Source organism: Eubalaena glacialis, chromosome 3 (assembly GCF_028564815.1).
Source record: "Eubalaena glacialis isolate mEubGla1 chromosome 3, mEubGla1.1.hap2.+ XY, whole genome shotgun sequence".
NCBI lineage: Eukaryota > Metazoa > Chordata > Mammalia > Artiodactyla > Balaenidae > Eubalaena > Eubalaena glacialis.
Window position 1 is genome coordinate 164,712,495 of NC_083718.1, and position 23,760 is coordinate 164,736,254.

The 23,760-nt window shown below is 51.9% G+C and overlaps 1 protein-coding gene across 1 annotated transcript in view; it reads left to right on the top strand.

Moving 5' to 3' along the window:
* The window catches only part of EPHA10 (EPH receptor A10), a 39,529-nt gene extending 16,169 nt beyond the window's left edge, over positions 1 to 23,360 (top strand). The window contains exons 6-17 of the mRNA XM_061186767.1: positions 8,523 to 8,656; positions 11,092 to 11,263; positions 15,183 to 15,291; positions 18,822 to 18,883; positions 19,030 to 19,155; positions 20,339 to 20,524; positions 20,986 to 21,047; positions 21,286 to 21,489; positions 21,750 to 21,899; positions 22,113 to 22,306; positions 22,940 to 23,095; positions 23,246 to 23,360. Of these exons, the coding sequence (XP_061042750.1) occupies positions 8,523 to 8,656; positions 11,092 to 11,263; positions 15,183 to 15,291; positions 18,822 to 18,883; positions 19,030 to 19,155; positions 20,339 to 20,524; positions 20,986 to 21,047; positions 21,286 to 21,489; positions 21,750 to 21,899; positions 22,113 to 22,306; positions 22,940 to 23,095; positions 23,246 to 23,360 (1,670 nt within the window). The remainder of the gene's footprint in view (positions 1 to 8,522; positions 8,657 to 11,091; positions 11,264 to 15,182; positions 15,292 to 18,821; positions 18,884 to 19,029; positions 19,156 to 20,338; positions 20,525 to 20,985; positions 21,048 to 21,285; positions 21,490 to 21,749; positions 21,900 to 22,112; positions 22,307 to 22,939; positions 23,096 to 23,245) is intronic.
* Positions 23,361 to 23,760: the final 400 nt, after the last annotated feature.

The window sequence follows — 23,760 nt, forward strand, 5'->3', positions numbered from 1 at the left end:
TTAGTTGCTCCGCGGCATGTGGGATCTTCCTGGACCAGGGCTCGAACCCGTGTTCCCTGCATTGGCAGGCGGATTCTTAACCATTGCACCACCAGGGAAGTCCCCAATGTTTACTTTATAAAGTAACTATTGTGGTTTTCTTTGAGGGCTAAGGTATGGTAAACATTTTAACTATTCTATGGCTACCTTGAAGCAATGCGTATTATTTTTATACTGCAGTGTTCTCTCCTCCTCCATCTCCATATATATTAAGTACTATATTATTCAATTCTTCTATTTCCTTCTTATTGTCTACTTGATGTTCCAAGGACTAAGAGGTTTAACTTTCCCATTCTGCTTGTAATTTTGTTAAATTCCTTATATTTGTAATGACTTTTAAATATTTTGATTTTGCTAATGCATTTTTAGTTTCCCTACACGCCTTTCTCACTTTCTCCACTTTTATCTCATCTCATCCTGTTTCTTTTTCTTCTCCATCTGTTTTCTCTTCGTGGCCTTCTGCTCCTATTTCAGGAGGCTGTGTTTTCTTTCATCTTCTTGAAGATGCCAAACAGTCTCCTTACTTGTTCTTCTAACTGTCATATTAATCGCTCTTAAAGATCTGCTCCTCCTGAGTCTTCATTTTTTTTTTAAAATTTATTTATTTATTTTTGGCTGTGTTGGGTCTTCGTTTCTGTGTGAGGGCTTTCTCTAGTTGCGGCAAGCGGGGGCCGCTCTTCATCGCGGTGCGCGGGCCTCTCTCTGTCGCGGCCTCTCCCGTTGCGGAGCACAGGCTCCAGACGCGCAGGCTCAGTAGTTGTGGCTCACGGGCTTAGTTGCTCCGCGGCATGTGGGATCTTCCCAGACCAGGGCTCGAACCCGTGTCCCCTGCATTGGCAGGCAGATTCTTAACCACTGCGCCACCAGGGAAGCCCTGAGTCTTCATTTTTTAAAAAAATTTGTTTATTTATTTTTGGCTGCTTTGGGTCTTCGTTGCTGCGTGTGGGCTTTCTCTAGTTGTGGCGAGCGGGAGCTACTCTTCATTGCGGTGCACGGGCTTCTCACTGTGGTGGCTTCTCTTTGCTGAGAGCATGGGATCTAGGCATGTGGGCTTCAGTAGTTGCGGTGTGCAAGCTCAGTAGTTGTGGCTTGCGGGCTCTAGAGCGCAGGCTCAGTAGTTGCTCCGCGGCATGTGGGATCTTCCTGGACCAGGGCTTGAACCTGTGTCCCCTGCATTGGCAGGCAGATTCTTAACCACTGTGCCACCAGGGAAGTCCCCTCCTGAGTCTTTAGAGTAATACTTTTTTTTGCTTATTCAGAAATATTTTTTCATATGCCCAATTTCTTAGTGTTTTCTGTTTACTTGTTCTCGAACAAGGAAATAGCTGATGTTTGCCAAAAAAACCAAAAACCAAAACAAGATATATGAATTGTCCTTTTTACTGGTTTGTGAGGCTTTCAGCTGCAAGTAACAATACATCTCAGTGCAAATGACATTTGACTGAAATGACTTATTAGCTTAAGAAGAGGGGAATTAGAGCTTGGTTAATTTAGCAGCTCAACAGTGCCCTCAAGGACCCAGGTTCTTTCTTTCTGTCCACTCTGCCATCCTTATAACATAGGCTGGCTCCCTTATGGTGGCAAGTTGGATGCAGCTGCTCCAGACATCATCATATCCTTACGATCCAGGGCAGAGAAAGAACTGTTTCTTCCTTGTTGGTATCTTTTTTTTTTTTTTAGTTGTGACTCTATTCCTTTATTTCTTTTTTCTTAATAGATCTTTATTGGAGTATAATTGCTTCACAATACTGTGTTAGTTTCTGTTGCACAACAAAGCGAATCAGCCATACGCATACACATGTCCCCATATCCCCTCCCTCTTGAGCCTCCCTCCCATTCTCCCTATCCCACCCCTCTAGGTCATCGCCAAGCCCTGAGCCCATCTCCCTGTGCTATGCTGCTGCTTCCCACCAGCCAGCTAGTTTACATTCGGTAGTGTATATATGTCGATGCTACTCTCACTTTGCCCCAGCTTCGCCCTCCCACCCCATGTCCTCAGTTGCAGGGCAGGAATAAAGATGTAGACACAGAAAATGTTGGTATCTTTTTAAAAGCCAGAAACCTTTCCCATAATCCCTCCTCCCCTTAGGTGATTTCTCCTTTTGTTGGCCAGAACTGGATTATGAACCCAACCCTAACCCAATTATTGGCAAAGGGAATGAGTGCACACAGATGTTTTAGAACAATCAGAGTTAACCTGAGTCATCTCAGGGCAGACAGTAGACCCTGAATCAAAAACTGGGCTCAGTCAGCGGGGAAGGGGGATATGGCCGTTGAATAGGTTTCCAGTAGTGTCTGCTGTACTCTCAGCCCCACTTTGGTGCTGACTGATCTCATTACCAATCTACAGTGCGACGGCAGGTGCTTGGGCTCAGGTTTTAGCTCCACTGTCAGGATTTATCAGGCTTTCATCTAACATAGCTCTGCGGGGCTGAAATGCAACCTTCTCCTACCTCTATATCCTGGCCATCTGATAACTTTCAACAAATGCAGTTTTAAAAAATGACATTCCTGGCTCTTTCCTATCTCTGCCCTCCATCTGTATCTACAAGGGATTGTGCCCCTTCCTAGGATGTTTCATCACTCTTCTTCCCTTTGTGCCTACATCTTTTCTGGGAGCTGCCATCTCCAAGTGTATCTAGGCTGAGAGGCACTCTCTGGGGATAGGGAAGAACACTTTTCCTCCAAAGCAACTATGCAGTAGAGTGATGGCCGTGCATTCGTTGTCCAGTTGACAAAGACCTTGCTTTTTTTTTTTTTTTTTTTAAGGGTCAGACAGTGGGAGGAAGGATAAAGGATCTTCCAAGTTATTTTTAGGATGGGAGGCAATGTCACTCTGTGAGCAGCATAGCCTGGGGGTGCACTACAATTGTATTTTTCAGTCCAGTACCACTGGCTTTATCATAGGTGGAAATATGCCACTCTACTCCCCATCACCCCATTCTGGCAATCAGCTGTCAAGATTAGTTTACGGTGACATTCTGTGTTTTCAACTCTTTCTGTATCTTTGGGTTTTAATTAGAATTTGGGAGAGACTGGAGGTGGAGCCTGCTAGATGGTTACCATTTAAAACTGGAAGCCATGTTTATATGCTTTTCTAAGAGTGAGCTCCATGTGCCCTTCTCTCCACTTCCTCGGCCCGTTGCCACCTGCTGTCCACTTTCCCTCTATCCCCTGAAGTCACCAGGAACGTCCACATTGTTAAAGCCAGTGGGCACTTTGAATCATCTTGCCCCGTCTCTGCTCAGCATATGACACTGTCAACCAGCGGCTCCTCTTGCTGGTAAACTTGGTATTGAATGCTTGTTCTGTGTCAGGTATTGTGCTAAGCTCTCCATATGCATTAATTCATAAAATTCTCACAGCAGGCCTAAGGAGGTCATTATTGTTTCCAATCTACACATAAGGAAACCGAGGCTCTTGCTTGTGGCCCAATAAGTAATAACTGGAAGAGTCAGGAAGGAACCTTCCTAAATGTTCTCTTCCCTAGGCTTCTGTAGCCTCCTTTGCTCCTGGTTTTTCCTCCTACCTCTCTGGCTTCTCCTTTCCAAGGTCCTCTTCCTTTGCCTGCCTTTTCTTGGGCTTGTTTCCTGAAAGCTTTGCCTTCTCTCTCTCTGTGCATTGCCCTGGGCAGTTTCATCGAATCACCTCCTGATGGCTCTCGGATCTCTATCACCCTCCCAGATACCTTTTGGGAGCCTTGGAACCACTTATCCAGCTGCCTTTCTGACATCTTCTCTTGGGAACCCCTCTGCTCAACACACTTAAAGTGAAGTCATGATCTTTCCGCCCAGTAACCTGGTGGTACCTTATTCTGGCATGATTACACTTCTGTTTGTTTCTTTTTGTTTACTACTGTCTGTCCCCCCAACATTATGTAGACTAGGTTCTCAAATCTGTCTGCACACTGGAATCATTGAGAAGCTTTTTAAAAAGATGCTAATGCCTGAGTCCCACCCCACAGAAATTATGATTTAATTGCTTTGGGTTTATGACCTGGGCATCAATACTTTTTTTAATTGTGGTAAAAAACATATAACATGAAAAAAAACCAACAACATATAACATGAAATTTACCAAATTAACCATTTTTAAGTGTACAGTACAGTAGTGTTAACTATATGCAATTATTGTACAACAGACCTCTAGAACTTTTTCATCTTGCAAAATGCAAACTCTATACCCCTTGAACAACAACTCCTCTTTCCCCCTCCCTCCAGACCCTGGCAACCACCATTCTACTTTCTAAGAGTTCGATTACTTTAGATACTTCATAGAAGTGGAATCATGCAGAATCTGTCTTCTCGTGACTGGCTTATTTCACTCAGCATAATGTCCTCAAAGTTCATCCACGTTGTTGCATGTGATGGGACTTCCTTTTTTTAGGCTGAATAGTATTCCATTGTATGTCTACATCACAGTATTTTTTCCCCCAGCTTTATTGAGATATAATTGAATTACACCTTTGTGTAAGTCTAAGGTGTACAATGTGATGATTTGGTGTATGTGTGTATTGTGAAATGATTGCCATGGGAATGTTAGTTAACACATCCGTCACCTCACGTAAGTATGTTTTATGAGTCTGGTGAAAACATTCAAGATCTCTCTTAGCAGTTTTCAAGTACACCATGCCATACATTAGATCCCCAGATGTAATTCATCTTATAATTGGAAGTTCCTACCTTTGACCAACATCTCCCCATTTCCCCCACCCCCTAGCTCTTGTCAAAAACCAATCTACTCTCTGTTTCTATGAGTTTGGCATTTTTATTTATTTATTTTTTATTTATTTATTTATTTATTTATTTATTTATGGCTGCATTGGGTCTTCGTTGCTGCACGCGGGCTTTCTCTAGTTGCGGTGAGTGGGGGCTACTCTTCGTTGTGGTGCGTGGGCTTCTCATTGCGGTGGCTTCTCTTGTTGTGGAGCACGGTCTCTAGGTGCGCGGGCTTCAGTAGTTGTGGCTCGCGGGCTCTGGAGTGTAGGCTCAGTAGTTGTGGCGCACGGGCTTAGTTGCTCAGTGGCATGTGGGATCTTCCCGGACCAGGGCTCGAACCCGCGTCCCCTGCATTGGCAGGCGGATTCTTAACCACTGCGCCACCAGGGAAGTCCCGAGTTTGGCATTTTTAGATTCTACATATAAGTGAGATCATGCAGTATTTGTCTCTCTCTGTCTTATTTCACTTAGCATAATGCCCTCAAGGTGCATCTGTGTTTTTGCTAATGGCAGGATATCTTTTTTTTAATCGCTGAAAAACATATCATTAAATATATACGTATATAATTTTCTTGTCTTTATCCATTCATCTGTCAACAGACACTTACGTTGTTTCCATATCTTGGCTATTGTGAATAATGCTGCAGTGAACATGGAAGTGCAGAACTTTCTTCACAATTGTGATTTCATTTCCTTGGGCTATATACTCAGAAGAGGGATTGCTACATCACATGGTAGTTCTATTTTTATTTTATTGTATTTAAAAAAATTTTTTTTTAAATTTTAGGCTGTGTTGGGTCTTCGTCTCTGTGCGAGGGCCCTCTCCAGTTGCGGCGAGCGGGGGCCACTCTTCATCGCGGTGCGCGGGCCCCTCACTATCGCGGCCTCTTTTGTTGCGGAGCACAGGCTCCAGACGCGCAGGCCCAGCCGCTCCGCGGCATGTGGGATCCTCCCAGACCAGGGCTCGAACCCGTGTCCCCTGCATTGGCAGGCAGATTCTCAACCACTGCGCCACCAGGGAAGCCCTATTGTATTTTTTATCAATTTTTTAATTGAAGTATAGTTGATTTACAATGTTGTGTTAATTTCTGCTGTACAAAGTGATTCAGTTATATGCATATATACATTTTTTAATATTTTTTCCATTATAGTTTACCATAGGATACTGAATATGGTTCTCTGTGCTATTCAGTAGGACCTTGTTTTTTATCCATTCTATGTATAAAAGCTTACATCTGCTAAACCCAACCTCCCACTGCACCCCTCCTCCAGCCCCCTCCCCCTTGGCAACCACCAGTCTGTTCTCTACGTCCTTGATTCTGTTTATTTTTCATAGATAGGTTCATTTGTGTTATATTTTAGATTCCACATGTTAAGTGATATATGGTATTTGTCTTTCTCTTTCTGACTTACTTCACTTAGTATGATAATCTCTAGTTGCATCCTATTTTTATTTTTTTAAGGAACCTCCATACTGTTTTCCATAGTGGCTGCACCAATTTACATTCCCACCAACAGTGCACAGGGTTCCAATTTCTCCATAGCCTCGTCAACACTTGTTATTTTCTGTTTTTTTGTTTGTTTTGTTTTGTTTGCTGTTGTTGTTTGTTTGTTTGTTTTTGATCCTAACAGGTATGAGGTGATATCTCATTGTGGTTTTGACTTCCATTTCCCTGATGATTAGTGATATTGAGTATCTTTTCATGTGCTTATTGCCCATTTGCACATCTTCTTTGGAGAAATGTCTATTCAAGTCCTCTGCCCATTGGGTTATTTGTGGGTTTTTGTTGTTATTGTTGAGTTGTAGGAGTTCTTTTTATATCCTGGATATTAACCCCTTATCAGATATGTGGTTAGTAAATATATTCCCCCATTCCATAGGTTGCTTTTTCACTCTGTTGATTGTTTCCTTTACTGTACAGATGTTTTTAGTTTGATGTAGTGCCATTTGTCTATTTTCACTTTTGCTGCCTGTGCTTTTGGTGTCATATTCAAGAAATCATTGCCAAATCCAATATCATGAAGCTTTTCCTCTATATTTTCTTCTAGGAGTTTTATAGTTTCAGGTCTTACATTTAGGCCTGTAATTCATTTTGAGTTAATTTTTGTATGTGGTGAAGGTAAGGGCCCAAATTCATTCTTTTGCATGTGGATATTCAAATTCCCCAGCACTGGGGACTTCCCTGGTGGTCCAGTGGTTAAGACTCTGTGCTTCCAATGCAGGGGGCGTGGGTTCAATCCCTGGTTGGGGAACTAAGATCCACATGCTGCACAGCTTTTTTGCAAAAAATGCTATTGGGATTTTGATAGGAATTGCATTGAATTTTTTTAGGTCACTTTCGGTAGTATGGACATTTTGACAGTATTAAGTCTACACTCCGTAAATATGGATGTCTTTTTTTTTTTTAAACACAGATTTTATTTATTTATTTATTTATTTATTTATTTATTTATTTATGGCTGTGTTGGGTCTTAGCTGTGGCACGTGGGATCTTTTGTTGCAGTACGCGGGCTCTTCATTGCGGTGCGTGGGCTTCTCTCTAGTTGTAGCACATGGGCTTCTCTCTAGTTGTGACGTGCAGACTCTGTAGTTGTGGCACGTGGGCTCCAGAGCACGTGGGCTCTGTAGTTGTGGCGTGTGGGCTCAGTATTTGCGGCGTGCAGGCTTAGTTGCCCCGCGGCATTTGTGATCTTATTTCCCCGAACAGGGATCGAACCCACGTCCCCTGCATTGGAAGGAAGATTCTTAACCACTGGACCACCAGGGAAGTCCCAATAAATATGGATGTCTTTCTGTTTATTTGTGTTTTCTTCAGTTTCTTTCAGCAGTGTCTTGTAGTTTTCAGTGTGCAAGTCTTTTGCTTTTCTGGTTAAGTTTATTCCTAAATATTTTATCTTTTTTGATGCTATTGTAAGTGGGATTGTTTACTTAATTTCTATTTCATATTGTTCATTGTTAGTGTGTAGAAATGCAAATGATTTTGTGATTTGATTTTGTATACAGCAACTTTGCTGTATTTGTTTATCAGTTCTAACAGTGTTTTCTGTGGAATCTTTGGGGTTTTCTACATATAAGATTATGTCATCTGTGGAGAGAGATCATTTTACTTCCTCCTTTCCAATCTGGATGCCTTTTATTTCTTTTTCTTGCCTGATTGATCTGTCTAGGACTCCCAGTACTGTGTTGAATAGAAGTGGCAAGAGTGGCCATCCTTGTCTTATTCCTGATCTTCAAGGGAAAACTTTCAGCTTTTCACCATTGAGTATGATGTTAGCTGTGGGCTTTTCATATATGGCCTTTATTATGTTGAGGTAGTTTCCTTCTATCCCTAGTTTGTTGAGTATATTACCTCTTGCCCAGACTATTAGAATAGTTAAGTAGCTTGTCTTCTTGCCTTCTGTGCTCTCTAATGTCTCCAAACCGCAGAAAGTTTAGAAAGAGCCTGGGGGATTAGAACCAGCCATCATGAAGGAAGCTGGAGTATAGGGTGTGGGCAAGCAGCACGTGGCCTGATGCTTTCCCCCTAGGAGCCAGGGAAGCAGAGAGCTGTGGGGTGAGAGGGGCCTCCCTTCCCTCTAGTCCCACAAAGACGCTATCCCTCAAGCCCCGCACCTCAGGAGCATCCTGTCCCCCACAGCCCCTTTGGTCATGCTTCTGTGGCTCCAGTAGCCCCGCCCCTAATCCCCGCTTGTCCAGACTTTCCAGCCCCTGTCCCTGCCCCACAGTCAGATCTGGGTCCAGAACCTTGCATTACTTACTTTCAGCACCATGGGAGGAGGATGAGATCCGCAGGGACCGAGTGGAGCCCCAGAGTGTGTCCCTGTCATGGCGGGAGCCCATCCCCGCTGGAGCCCCTGGGGCCAACGGCACGGAGTATGAGATCAGATACTATGAGAAGGTGAGTTGGGGTGTGGGAGGGACCTGGGGCTGCATTCCTGGCTGTGATCTGCCCCCCTCACCCGCCGGCTTCCTTTTCTTCATAAGCACCTCCCAGCAGCAGTCCTTCTTACTTTCTTTCTAAACATTTCCACAGGCCCCCTAAGGGGCCTCCCCAGCTGGGGTTTCTTCCTGTCCTCTCCTCACCATGGACCCCACTGCTCTCCCTCTTTTCCCACGTCTCCGTTCATCACTGGTCATCATGTCCATTTTCACCACTTCTGCCTAGTGTATACAGTTGACAAGAAGCCTTCTCTGGGGGCTGATCCAAATTTTGTGTGGCGGAATCATGTACATACAATCTGCAATCCTTTTAAGAAAAAGAATGCAGAAATACATTGTTTCAAATTTTACAGAAGGGTACCACAGTGGGAGCACATTGCTAGGTCATGGGGCCCCTGTGTTGGTAAACGTTTAGCAGCCAGCTCTGCAGAACAGTGAACGTGTGCATTATTATTATAATTTTGCTGACGTGAGGAATGTGTAACCCATCATTTACAAATAAGAATAGAAAATATACAGCGCTCCTTATTGTAAACTCCATATCGCCAATTGGTTCTCATAGGATACTTCTTGCTGATTTTTGCTGACCTCTTGTATCTGTTGCCATCTATGGTTGCAGCTCAACCATGGTTTGACAAGTGGAGCTACATCCGGATCCACTGTCTCTTTTCCGCATAAGTTAATAAACTTATGAATTTAAATTCAAACTGTTTGAATTTGACATGTAATCTGCAGTTAAACTGTTTCTCACCTTGGTGCCAATTGTATTCATTAAAGCGAAACCTTGCTTTCAACTTAGCACTACATGTGTCAGGACTTCCCTCCCTCCTCAGTGACTCCAGGGAGTTCTTTGCTGAATCAGTCAAAGTTTTTGAATACGAGAAGTCTGGAGAGCTGTGAGTTGAGAGAGAGAGACAGAGAGAAAGACAGAGAGAGAAAGACAGAGAGAGAAAGACAGAGAGAGTTGGGGGCTTTCAGCATAGAGATAGTAGCTGAAGCCAAGGGACCAGAAGGGATGACCGAGGGAGGGGGGCATGAGTGAGAAGAGAAGTCAGGGCAGAGCTCTGGGGATCCCTGATGTCTAGGAGACCGCAGCGAAGGTCACTGGGAAGGAGCTAGGCACGCAGCAGTTGCTTAGAAAGGGCTCATTGAACTGACACTTGGGGATCACAGCATAGATACAGTCCCAGCACTGAGCTGGGTGGATGGTTCCAGGCCCTTAGGGAGTTTGAAGTTACTGGGAACAAAAACCCTTGAAAAGAGGAGCCAGTACAAAGGGGCTGTTTGAAAGCCTTCAGGAGCGTCTCATGGAGCCCGATGACCAGAAGTGGGGCTGGTGTCACGAGCTCCTCATGCCCACTTCTCTCTGTGCACCAGCTCCACCTCCTCTGCAGGGGCCTTGCTCCTAGCACCTGGCAGCTGCCGAGGCTGGCAGCCTTGCCCCTTTCCCCCTCCCCCCCCGAGCCTGTCCTGTCTCATAGGTCATGCAGTCATTGCACTGTCTTTCGGTGGTTTGTTCAAATGCCCAGAAGGGAGATTCTGACTGGCCGAGCTTGGGTCAGAGTCTTCCCTGATTCCTGAATACCATGGCCCTAGAACTGGGACCACAGGTATAGGGGAGGTGCACCTCTGGGGGCTGTGAGTGTGGCAGGGGCTCTAATAAGGGGGTGTGGGCAGAGACAAAATAATGGTAGCATGTGCAGCAGGTACCATTATCAGATGTGTTGGGGGCAGGATGATGTAGAGCACAGAGCACGGGACCTGAAGGAATCGAGAAGGTGTCACCCCAACCCTTCTTTGATGTGAGCCTCACCTGTTAAAGGAGATAGGAATGCTGCTGTGAGGATGGTAGGAAGTTGGCTCCTATAGGGTCTAGCCCAGCAGCGGGCAGTGAGTGGACCGTTGCTGGGGGCCGTGGGAGAGCCTCTCTACCCCCTGAGCCCGATTCCTTATCTGTGAATCCATGCCTTGCAGGACATTGTGAAAGTCCGATGCCAAGGGGAAGGAACAGCTGTGTGATCCGACAAGGGCCGAGCAGGTGTCAGGCTTCATTGTCTTCTTCTTTCCTCTGAGGGGTCAGGTGCAGCTCACCCTCTGGACTGCCAGGCCCTGATGCCCTTCATCCTAGCATCCCTATGAAGGCCAGCATCTTCTCTAAAGTTTCTCTTACTTGGAGGTGGGGTTGTTCTCAGCTACAAGTACCACTGAGTATGGGTGGGAGCTCGTGGTGGAGAAAGGGACTGGTGATCCTATGGAAGAAAGCTGTGGGATCTCCCCAAGACAAGTGGAGTTATTCCATCAGCCCAGGCTCCTCCCTACTGCTTTCCTCCGACATTCTCCCAGGAGCGTGGGGCCAGCCCTGGGTGTGGGCCTCACTTCTCGGTCCCTCCCCAGGGTCACAGTGAACAGACTTACTCCACGGTGAAGACAGGGGAGCCTGCAGTCACCGTCACCAACCTCAAGCCGGCTACCCGCTACGTCTTTCAGATCCGGGCGGCTTCCCCGGGGCCCTCCTGGGAGACCCAGAGCTTCAACCCCAGCATTGAAGTGCAGACCCCGGGGGAGGGTAAGTGATGTGTCAAGTGAAGAGAAAACCCAGCCCGGGGCTGGAACAGGGAGGCAAATTGTGTGTGTGGGGGTTATCTGTGCAATTAAGGGAACCTGCAGAACAGTTCAGTCACAACCTAATTAATGGATGAATTTGGTTGGACTTCCCTGGAGGTTCAGTGGTTAAGACTTTGCGATTCTACTGCGGGGGGCACGGTGGAACTGGTCGGACAACTAAGATCCCACGTGCTGCTCAGTGTGGCCAAAAAAAAAAAAAAAAAGCATGCATTTGGAATCCAGCAACTAGTGGCTTAGATTGGGTACCTGTCCTGGAGGAACTCAGAGGGGAGGGTCCCATGAACAACTATAAACCAGGTCTCAGCTGGTGTCTCCCTGCCTCTCAGGACCTCCCATGTCTCATGGAAACATCCTGTGCCCTCTCCAAGATTCTTCTCTTTTCTTGGGAGAAATTTTTGTCTCCTGGCCACTTCTTGCCCTTGACCGCTAAATTCTTGTTCCCATCCTGCTGCTTTGTCTCTGCCATGATACAGACTCAAACGTGGGCCCCCATCCCTCTTCCCACTAGGCCTTACAGTGTGAAGCAGAGGGGTGAGGCCCAGCTCACCCTCTGGACTGCCAGGCTCTGACATCTATCATCCTAGCATCCAACCTTCCCTGAGGGTTTGGGCACATGAAGGGAGTTGCACCTGCAGCGGTAAACAAAACAAAACACCAGGAGAAGTGGTTAGGATTCGGCGCTTTCATTGCCAGGGCCTGGGTTCAATCCCTGGTCAGGGAACTAAGACCTCATGAGCTGCGTAGTGCGGCCAAAAACAAACAAAAAAACACCAGGAGAATTGTGCACTTTCAATGGGTGAATTGTATGGTATGAGAATAATTTCTCAATAAAGCTCTTATCAAAACAAAGCAAAACAAAAGCTGAACATCAGATATTCCCAATCCTAAAGCAGCTCCAGCTCTTCGGTATGGTATGGTGCTACCCCCTCCTCCCTTGGCTTCCCTCCCCTGGTTCCTCTTCTCCCCACCCACCCCCAGTTCCCCCTCCTGATGCGTGCAGAGCATTTAGCGCTCTCTTTTGTTGTTCTCCTGCTGCTAACCCAGCCCTCAGGATCTCACCTCTATCTACCCCGAGCAGCTCATGAAAGTATTTTCCCGGACAAAGGCAGTTCCCCCTAAGAGGCATCCTGGCACCAGCTGTCAAGATAATAATTCTTTCCAACCTGCTACATGAGTCTAATCCAAGATAGGAAGAGTTCTGAGCCCAAAGGGAGGTGGAGATAAAATGTTGAGGGAGTTTGAGTTCTGGGAAAGGAAACAGCACTTCTTGCTCGAATGCCTGTCTCTGCCAGACCTCGGCCAGGTGCTGGCAATAGATTAGAGCTGTGTCTTGAAGGCTGGGGAACGTCCGAGTGTGTGGAAGTGGGCAGGGAAGGCATTTTGGATAGAGGAAGCCATCAGAACAAAGGCTCGCGGGTTTGGCTGGAGTCGGTGTGGCGGAGGGCGGGAGCTGGGAGCCAGTAGCTGAAGAGGGCTGATGACTTCCCTTAATTTGGTGCTTCTTAGTTGGTAGATACACTGCTCAGCTTCCGGCCAGCCTCCTTTGCTGTGGCCCTGGCTATGGGGAGTGGTTCCCCAATCTGCAGAGCACTTTTTCCAGTGAGCTGTGACCCCAAATCAGGATCACGAGGAAGGACCATGCTTCACCGCTGTATTAGTTACCCGTTGCTGTGTAGCAAATTACCCCAAAACTCAGCGGCCAAAAACAACAGACATTTATTATCTCATGGTTTCCTTGGGTCAGGAATATGGGCAAGGCTTAGCTGGGTGCCACCTGTCTCAGGTCTCTCAAAGGCTGCAGTCAAGGTGTCCTCTGGGGCTGCGGTCATCTCCAGGCTTACCTGGGGCGGAGTGGGGAGGGGGTGTCTGCCCCCTGCTCGGGCTCTTGCTGGCTGTTTGCGGGAGGCAGGCACATGCCTCCTGGGCTTCTCCAAGGGCTATTTATAACCCAGCAACTAGATTCTTCCAGAGACTGCGAGAGAGAGAGAGCAAGAGGGCACCCAAGACAGAAGCCAGTCTCTTGTAACCTAATCATGGAGGTGACATCCCATCACTTTTGTCGTATTCTGTTCATGAGAAGCAAGTGACTATGTTCAGCCCACACTCAAGGGGAAGGAACACCAGGAGGTGGAGAATCCAGGAGGGCCATCGCAGAGGCTGCGGACCACAACCACTTTTATCTCCATCCTCAGTTTCCGCATCCACATGGATACTTCATTTCAAACAGTCCTTGGCAACTCCACCGCCTGCTGCCACCAGCTGGACCCTGGACCCAGTTCCCCATCTCTGAAAATGTGGGCTCTGAAATCTTCTCTTTGACCCTGACCTTGTTGGCCTCTAACTCTCCCTTCCTCTTCTATCCCTCTTCCTCACTTGCTCTGTGACATCCTAATAGCAGCTCTTGGGATCTGACCTCATCTCCCAGGCTCTCAGCCCCTCCTGTCCCCACAATCATCTCTCCCCAGTGAGCACAGATTCTCCCGGCAGAAACACTCCCCAGCTCTGCCGGCCCGCATTCCCCGGACATCGTGCTGCACCTGCCCCGCTAGTCCCAAGGCTTGGCTGTCCTCCTCTGTCCCTCGCCAAGGCTGCCTGCAGAGTTGTATTTTTCTAATCTCAGTTTAGTCTTCAGGGCTGCGTAGCATTTTCCCCGTTCTCGACAGTTACCCCAAGCTGTCACCTCTCTCAAGCACCTCCCCTCTCTCCCCGCTCCCGACCCAGCAGATCCCCTCATTCCTCTCCCTGTGGGCAGGAACTCTATTGCAACCGATCCCTGTTACCCTCGGGATATCCTGGCTCATACTCCTGGCCTAGCATTCAAGAACCTTCCAGTTCTGTCTCCTCCCCCAGTTCCCTTCACCCTCCCGCCCTCCAGCTTCATACCTTCATATCGTGCATCTGCATCTCTGCCTCCAGGCAGTCTGTTTTCCAGCCACATGGGATGACTTGCCGGTTTCCAGACCCAGCAGGTGCATCTAAGCATCATCAACAACCCTTTCAATCTTCCAGGTCCAGTCCAGATGACGCCTTTTCTGCAAACCTTCCGCACTGGCTTTAGGAAGAAATTATCATGGCTCTGCTCAGCTCTGCTCATGTCCCTGTTTCTTTTTTTCGTTCTACAGTTAAGATTTTTCATTTCTGTCTCCCGCATTGGTCGGTACACCCCTCCAGAGCAGGGATTTTGGCTCATCCATTGCTATCTCCCCAGAACTAGTGCCAGCCTGGCACACATGTTGGATGGATGGATGGTTGGATGGATGGATGGATGGATGGGGCTGAGAGCCTGGCTCTTCCCCTGGGGAAATAGTTCAAAGCAGAGGCTTTAGGAATCAGGTTCGAATCTTAGGTTCACTGTTTGTTAGCTGTGTGACCTTGGGCAAATTACACAACTTTTCTCAGTGTCAGTTTCCTCAGCTATAAAATGGAAACAGTAACACCTTCCTGGCTTGGATCACTTAGTCTTGAATGGAGCAAGTGTGCATTAAATGTTAACTCATCGTTATTGCTAGTGACAGTTCTGGATTGGGGCTGGGGAGCTTGGACAAGAGGCCATCCCCCTGCAGAACTACCTTCACTGTGCATCAGAAAGGCAAAAAGGGAGGCCTGGGCCTGCCTGTCTGGATGCCTGCTCCTCTCTCTCAGAGCTGGGCTGCAGTGGAAGTGCCTTGCCCTGGGAAAGGAGGAAGCTCCAGGTGCCACTGTGGCTGGTGGGGCTGCCTTGGTCCCTTGCTGCCAGGAGGCCGGGCCGAGTGCGGAGGTGCTGTGGGAATCCTGCTGTGGGGTGAGGACAGGAGTCTGTCCTGGAGCTTCCCCGGGAGCCTGGTCCTCTGCGTCTCTCAACCTCGTGGTTTCCTTCCCAGCTGCCTCGGGGTCCAAGGACCAGAGCCCCGCAGTCGTCGTCACCATTGTGACCATCTCAGCCCTGCTCGTCCTGGGCTCTGTGATGAGCGTGCTGGCCATTTGGAGGAGGTAGGTGGCTGGTCCCAGCCTGGATGACGCCTGATGGGCCATGTCCCTGTGCACATTCACATGTGCTCCCAGGCACCCGTGTCTGTATCTGCATTTGCACCTGTGCGGACGTGCACGGGCGAGCACACCGCTGTGTAGATACAGGCGTGGCTGGTGTGGTCCTGGCCCTCCCCCCACCGTCCCGACCCCCTGCTCCTGCAGTCGGCAGCGTGGCAGCCAGCACGGCAGCTAGCTCAGCCGCTCTGGGATGAAGGGGATTTAGCTCCTTAACTCATTAAATGTCAGAAGGCATCGTTGAGGATGGAATCAAGCTCCAGCTGCTCCGGTGTGATTAGGAGCCTCCTGAGGTGCTCAGAGGCCCCCAGCCCCTGCCCCCAAGGGATCTGGAGGCCCTTCAACACAGGCAAAGGGAAGAAAGGCAGAAATTTGTGTGTGTGTGTGTGTGTGTGTGTGCGCGTGCGCGCGTGCAGGGAGAACAGGGAGGGGAACTCATAAGCCAGAAACCCCCAACCCCCAGCAGAAGGAAGCTGGCAGAGTGGGCAGAGAAAGGGGATGGGAGGAGGGGCAAAGATGTGGAGCTTGGGTCTGGCTCAGGGAAGATTTCGGCCCTCTGGCGTGCAGCAGAAATCTCATGGCATATATATCGCCCTCCTCCCCGGGGCCACAATCTGCCACATGCAGAGGCACCCCGGGTGGGTTCCAGGCTGGGGCTGAGGTCAGCAGACTGGAGGGGCTGGAAAGTCTGCATGTGACAGGCTGGAGTGGGGGGAGCAAAGGAGAGAAATGGGCTGGCCCGGGAGCCACACGTTAGCATCCTGGAACTGCCTGCGGGCTGGAGGGACCGTGGGCTTTCACTTGGCTCGGAAGGGACTATTTGATTGGTCTTGAATGAGGTGCTGAAAGGGACTGAGGAGGAGAGAATCTGGGAGCCAGCTCTGCCCGGGCCAGGTGAGTCAGGAAGGCAGGACAAGAGCAGAATCTCCTTCCTCACAGAGCTTAAGGGTCCTTACATGAGACCTGTTGGAAAAGCGGGAATGGACAGGAGTTGAGAGCATCTTGTCCTGGCTGTGAGCTCAGGGTCTCTGGGAGGCAGAAGGAGGAAAGGGGAGAGAGGTGAGCAAGGAGGGCCTCTTCAGGCAGACTCTACAGAACAGGGGCAGCTGTCCAGGAGCTCCTCGGAGACAGATGCACTAGAGCAGGCAGAGTAAGCCAGGGGTGGATTTCAAAACCCGCTCAGAATCAAACGGCACTAAAATGAGCGTCTGCCCAGTCTAGCGCTGATGGGCGGAGAGGCACACATCTCCAGCACGTGTGTCCCAGCTTTGCGGACAGTAGCGTCTCCCTCAGCTGTCCCCTCCTCTCGGAGTCTCTGCGGTATCCTCTCTGTGCAGTGGGCTGCTCACCTCCACTTTCCCTCCCCAGTCCATCTTGCGTCACCCAGTGCAAGCTTCTCATTTTCTCTGCCACCACTCCTCCAGCCACTCAACCTTGCCCCCTTCATCCCTCGTTACCTCTCCCGGGTGTTCCCCTCATTCATGGAAGTCCTGTTCCCGTGCTGGATGACTTCAGTAGCCATTGGACGACCTGCCCCACCCCTTGGCTTCTGGGTTCTTGGACACCCTTGTTTCCGCGGACCTTCTCTCCTGTTCCACCTCAGCTGCCCTCTCCCATCTCCTGACGTGGCCATCACCCCCAGTACTGACACCGGGTCTGCTTTTGCCCCACAGACTCCCCGTCCTTGCAGCTCGCTCCCTCAGCCATGTCTGCTGCACCTGCTCTCTAACAGCATCCTTAACCCCTCAGCTTCTCGCCCCCGAGTCTACACACCTGCCTATCTCTGCATCCATCCTCCCCCTCCTTTTGCTCTAGAGGAGGTGCCATTCTCCCGGCCAGGATCTTCTACCTGTGACCATACTTCCTACCGTCTCAGGAACCCATTACTATTGATAATGTCCACTTCCTCCCCACATGATAGCTAACGTTTATTTAGTGCTTAGTAAGCTCTTGGCACCAGTGTGATCAGGCAGGGATGTCTTTATCCTGATTTTATTAAAGAGAAAACCCAGCCACCTGGTCCCACAGACAGAGAGCGGACGACCTAGGGAACCGGTCGTCAGATTCCGGAGCCCATGCTGGCGACCGCCATCGTGACCACTCCGTACTACGGGACAGCCTCCTCTTTCCCACTGGTGTCGAAACGTGGTCACCTCTCTCCCGTCTCCCCTAACCCCTCCTCCTAGAGCCTTCACGTGACCTCGCTCCTCTGCTCCACTTTTTCTTTCCTTGCTTCCTGTGATATCGCCCGCCACCTCCCCCCACCCCCGCCCCCGATTTCCCTTCTGTTTCCCTCCAGTTTCTCTGGTGGTTCTTTCATGATCTCCTCCATGGCATCCTTCTCCTCTACCCAATTTTTAAATGGTGGGGGTCCTCAGACTTGTCCCCTGTCCCACTTCTCAGGCTCCCTCCCCTCCCTGGGCAATACCCCCAGCTCCAGAACTTGTATCTCCAGAGCACACCTCTCTGCCAAACGCCAGACACACACATAGCTAACTCCCTGCTCATTGATCGTCCCTGCTTTTACCGGAGACCCTGCAAACTCAAATGTCTAAATGAGAACTCCCGATCTCAGTAACTGGTACACCCCACACCCCGCTGGGCAAGCTGGAACACGAGTTTTCCAACCTTCCCCCTCTCCCTTTCTGCCTTCCAGCCATCTCCAAGCCCTGTGGCCCTGTCACCTAAATGTGACTTGAGTTCTCTTTTCTCCGAGTCCATGGTCACCACATAGCCCGAGCCACTGCCATCTCCTGCGGGGACACAGCAGCAGCTGGGATGATCTTCCTAAAATGCAAATTGAACCTTGGCTCAAAACCCCCCAGGGGGTTCTGGGGCCTCTCCTCTGCCCCCAGAATAAAACCAAAGTCTTTATCTGGGCCTGCAAGGCCCTGCCTCAGGGGGCCCCAAATGCCAGCCTGTGGCTTTGTTGATCATGATGCAGTCCTTTGGTCCATGGCTGCCTCTGTCTCAGGAAGCCATCCTTGATGGCCCCGGCCACGTCAGATCCATCTGTTAGGTGTTCCCCACAGCGCACCACCCTTCTTTGCTTGGACCTGTGAGTGGGCTTTTGGTTCCTTCTCAATGTTGGTTTTCTTGACTAGACTGAAAGCTGCCCCTGGGCACAAGGTCTGCCTGTTTTGTTCAGCTGTAGGCAGGGGAGCAGCTTGGGCTTGAAGTCAGGGCATGGATTTGGGTGCTTCTGGAGTTGCAAGAATACACTGTGTCTCAAAGTGAAAATAACTAGGAATGCGGAGGCGGGTGAGGGGTTAGGTCTGGGGCTAGGGTTGTATGTGTGCTGTGGGGAGAAGCTTTCAGACCAGCAGGATAAGAAGGCCCCTCCCCTGGGGCACAGACCTTATCCTTTTGGAGGGACAGAGAGGTGCCGCCCTGGGTGCTGGTGAGATGGGAAGGGCCGGGACAGCCTGGCTCAAAGAATGACTACGGACCCCCCGACCCGCAACCCCCTACCCCAGGACCTGCAGCTATGGCAAAGGAGGTCGGGATGCCCGTGATGAGGAGGAGCTGTATTTCCACTGTGAGTTGTCTGGGCCTGACGCGGGGCGGGGCGGCACCACCCTACCTTGCCCCTCAGTCCTCTTCCTTGCTGCCATTGCATAACCCCCACTCCTCCAGTCGTGGAGGCCCCTTGTCTCACCCCCCTCTCTTTCCCTGCGTTCCCAGTCAAAGTCCCAACTCGCCGCACATTCGTGGATCCCCAGAGCTGTGGGGACCCGCTGCTGGCTGTTCATCTGTTTGCCAAGGAGCTGGATGCGAAAAGCGTCACGCTGGAGAGGAGCCTTGGAACAGGCAAGCTAGGCACCCAGGAAGCCTTGTCCGTTGGGAAGCCCCGCCTCCGCCCCCTCCCAGCCCTCTCTAGAAGCCCTTCCTCCATCCCACCCCGTCTCTATCCTGTAAGCCCTCCACCCCAAGTCCCGCCCCCTTTCTGGAGGCCCCGCCTCTACCTAGTCCCCACCCTGAACTTCCGCACCCCCGCCCTCTCTAGACGCCTGTCCTCCACCCTACCCCGCCTCTATCCTGTAAGCCCCGCCTCCACCCCAAGTCCCGCCCCCATTTCTGGAGGCCCCGCCTCTACCCAGTCCCCACCCTGTCCAGGAAGCGCCCCCTACACATCAAGCTGGACCTCCGTCCACCAGGGTCCAGGGAAGGAGGTGGCAGAGGAATCTGTGACCCTGCCTTCCTACCCTTTGCCTGTCCCCAAGGTCAGAATTCTCTCCATTCAGGCCCTTTCAGAGCTGGCTCTGCAGACTGCCACTGGCAGAAGTTTGGTCCCAGGCCTTCAAGGGACGATGGGGAGGGGCCTTTGCAAGCTTGGGGACCAGACGTACCTGAGTTCTAGTCCTGGCTCTACCACTGACCAGCTGTGTGACCAGGGGTACGTCCCTTTTCTGCTTTGAGCCTCAGTTTCTCATCTGTTAAATGGGCATGATATCTGCCTCAGACAGAGCTGATGTGGGGGCTTTCCATCACTCACCCCAGGGCCGGGTTCACAGTGGGTGCGTGCTCTCTTCCTTTTTTCCTGTCTGCAAACCCTCAGCCCCTGCGCTAAGGCAGCGCTTTCACCAGGAGCCTGACACTCTTCCCTGGCACTGTCAGCAGACTCGCTGGGTAGGGACCAGAAAGGGGCAGCGTGGCGGAATAGATGCCATCGTTACCCTTCCTGGGTCACCCTGGGCCTCGGATGTGCTGGCATGTGCAGCGTCCTCTCTTTGAGGCTTTGGAATTTCCCGCCGAAGCAGGCAGGGAGGACTCCCCATTTCACAGAGGAGAAAACTGAGGCCAAAAGAGGGAAAGAGCAGAAGCCCACGTCACACGGCTGGTACTCAGTTTACCAGGATTTGAAATCAGGAGACCCGAGTCCCAGGCCAGAAACGGCCCATGATCCAGAAGCTGCTTTCTCCTCGGCTCACCCTGCCCAGGTTGGCCGAGGGCGCGGCCTCCGGGGGGTGTCTGAGGTGCTCTTTCCCCCCAGGGCGGTTTGGGGAGCTGTGCTTCGGCTGCCTGCAGCTTCCGGGCCGCCAGGAGCTCCCCGTGGCCGTGCACACGCTGAGGGAGGGCTGCTCCGACTTGCAGAGGCTCAGCTTCCTGGCCGAGGCCCTCACCTTGGGCCAGTTCGACCACAGCCATGTGGTGCGGCTGGAGGGCGTCGTCACCCGAGGTAGGGCCCATGCTCCACCAGTGTGGGAGGAGAGGATGGGGTGGGAGGTGGAGGTGTGCCGTGCCCCCAGGCCCTCTGCTCAGTCATGAGAGGGAGCCCTGACGCTGCCCACCATGGAGAGAAGGGCTCAGCTCTCCTTCGCTGACTCTGGGTGGCCTGCCGGACCCTGCATGACCCTTGGACGTGTGGTGACACTCGGTGGGGTTGGATCACTTGGACCTTCAGTGATCTGCCTCAGCTAACTTGGTGCAGATCCTCACCTTGGCCTTTGTTCCCCTCAGACGCCACCTCTTTTGTTCTTCAGCACAGAGGGTCCTGGGCTGGGCAGGAAGGTGGCAAGACTCAGGGAGCTTGGCCTTGGTTCTGGCCAAGCTGGCGGTGTCTGGGGCCCAGGTGGGGGAGCACATGTGCTCACAGAGGGCAGCAGGCACCTTAGCGTGTGTTCCCCTCCCTGGGTACAGGAAGCACCTTGATGATCATCACTGAGTACATGAGCCATGGGGCCCTGGACGGCTTCCTCAGGGTGAGTGGCCTGGGCCCTGCGGGGTACTGATGACCATGATATTCTTGGTCCCTCACTTTTCCCTTTGGTGGGACTTGGGGTTGGCCTCATTCCCTATAAAGATGCCCACTGGCCAGGCTGAATTGGCAGGTCACATGGCAAACTGAAGCCCAGAGAGGGCCAGTTGACTTCCCTGGGGTCACCCAGCAACCGGGGAAGCGAGAGTGCAGCCTGGCCTCGCTCTCCTCCTCTCTCACAGCGGCATGAGGGCCAGCTGGTGGCTGTGCAACTGATAGGGCTGCTGCCCGGCCTGGCGTCGGCCATGAAGTATCTGTCAGAAATGGGCTACGTCCACCGGGGCCTGGCGGCCCGCCGGGTGCTGGTCAGCAGCGACCTCATCTGCAAGATCTCCGGCTTTGGGCGGGGACCTCGGGACCGAGCAGAGGCTGTCTACACCACCATGGTGAGGAGCCCTGCCCTCGGCAAACTGCCCTGGAGTCCCCATCTCCCCACATCCCCCTTTCTGGCTGTGTCAGGGTCACTCCTGCCCTTCCATCCAGTTGTCCGTGCCAGTGTGGGCCTCGCCTGCGGTCAGCCTGTGGGCCTTCCCTAGATGAGCAGCCGGGGAGACGGCAGGTGGGGCTGGATCTGTGGCTCTGCGGGTGGGGAACCCTGGCTGTGACCTGGTCCCCTCCTGCCCCTGACCTGCCTGCCTGCCCGCAGAGTGGCCGGAGCCCGGCACTGTGGGCCGCCCCCGAGACGCTTCAGTTTGGCCACTTCAGCTCCGCCAGTGATGTTTGGAGCTTCGGTGTCGTCATGTGGGAGGTGATGGCCTTTGGGGAGCGGCCCTACTGGGACATGTCTGGCCAAGACGTGAGTGACACCCGTGGCTTCTCCTTGCCTTCCGATCCTGTTGCTCCCTGACCTCTGCCCATTAACCCTTGACCTGTTAGCCCCAGGCCCCTCTTCACTGTCTACTTGCTTCCAGTCCTGCCTGGTCACCCCTTGAGCCTTCCTTGGGATGGGGTGAGTGTGTGTATTGGGGGACCTAAAACCTCCGGTCTGCCCACCACCCCCGTGGCCCAGGTGATCAAAGCCGTGGAGGATGGCTTCCGGCTGCCGCCCCCCAGGCACTGCCCCTCCCCCCTGCACCGACTGATGCTTGACTGCTGGCAGAAGGACCCAGGTGAGCGGCCCAGGTTCTGCCAGATCCATGGCCTCCTGAGCAAGATGGTGCAGGATCCAGAACCCCCGAAGTGTGCCGACACTACCTGTGCCAGGTACAGCTGTCACCTCGCTTGTCCCAGGTACATTCCCATGTATCTCCAACCACACCAGACGTAGCAGAACTCTCACCTGTCCACGAACGCCCCCCGCCCCGCCACAGCTGCTCCACCTGTGCTCCCCCACCAGTCCAGGTACGACTACTCGCTCAGGTACCCCAGATAGATCTAATACTCCCACCTGCCTTAGGCATGTATAACTTTTCATCTTAGTCACTTCTGCTTGTCCTGGGTTTTGCCCCACGTATCCCAGGTGCAGTGACCACATACATAAATGTGGTAATAGTCCTAACATATCTGTAGTTCCAATAAATAAGTGAAATTAGTATTAGTTGTCCCCAATACCAGTCACTTCCCAAACTCTCCTCGGTACATCCTACCCAAGACTGTTGCAGATACTCCCGGTGCCTTTACCTGGCTCCTATGCAGCTCACTCTCTGCCAGCCTGAGTATCGTGAACCCTCGCCTGCTCTGAGAATACCTAGAACCCTGTGTGAGCCAGGCCTGTCGTAGGGCTCGGTCATCTTCCCCTTCTCCTGTCCTTTCTCAGACGGCCTCTCCTCAGGAGAGTGACCGGGTCTGGGCCCCAGGTCCCTGCTGTCAACTGACCACTGCTTCTCTGCTCCCCAGGCCTCCCACGCCCCTGGCGGACCGTGCCTTCTCCACCTTCCCCTCCTTTGGCTCCGTGGGCGCGTGGCTGGAGGCCCTGGACCTGGGCCGCTACAAGGACAGTTTTGCTGCCGCCGGCTATGGGAGCCTGGAGGCTGTGGCCGCCATGACTGCCCAGTGAGTCTAAGGGGCCCAGGGGCCCTGCCCCTGCCTGCATGGGAGGCCCAGCCGGTCCTGGTTCCGGTTCCCTGGCCGGGCAGGGGGTGGGAGGGACAGCAGAAGGTGGGGAAGAGCCAGCTGGGTCTGACCCGCCCTTCTTCTTCGCAGGGACCTGGTGAGCCTGGGCATCTCATCAGTGGAGCACCGGGAGGACCTCCTCAGCGGGATCAGTGCCCTGCGGGCCCGGGTGCTCCAGCTGCAGGGCCGGGGGGTGCAGGTGTGAGCGGCCCCACTCTTCCAGGCCAAGACCCCAGGGGGCTCCAGCCCCCAGCCTTGCCCAGGACCCCCGCCAGCTGCACTCCACCCGTGCGGAAGTGAGCTCCCAGAGCTTGTGTGGAGCCCCGGTTTCCCCCATTTCCCTGCCTTCTCCCCCCATTTCCCCCAGTCTGAGCACCTTGGCTGACTCAGTCCCCCTGGAAAAAAGGTTCAAAACCTGGGGAGGATCCCTGAGATAACAGTGGGAGGAAATGCAGGGTCTCAGAGACCAAGGTGGGCAGGGGCAGGGAGGAAGACGTAGCTTTAAATGGCCCGATTCATGCCCTTCTGTCTTCCATACCCACTGGGGTCTGGGGCCTACTCCAAAGGGCGCCCCACTTTCCCACAGACCACTGGCCAGCAGGCAG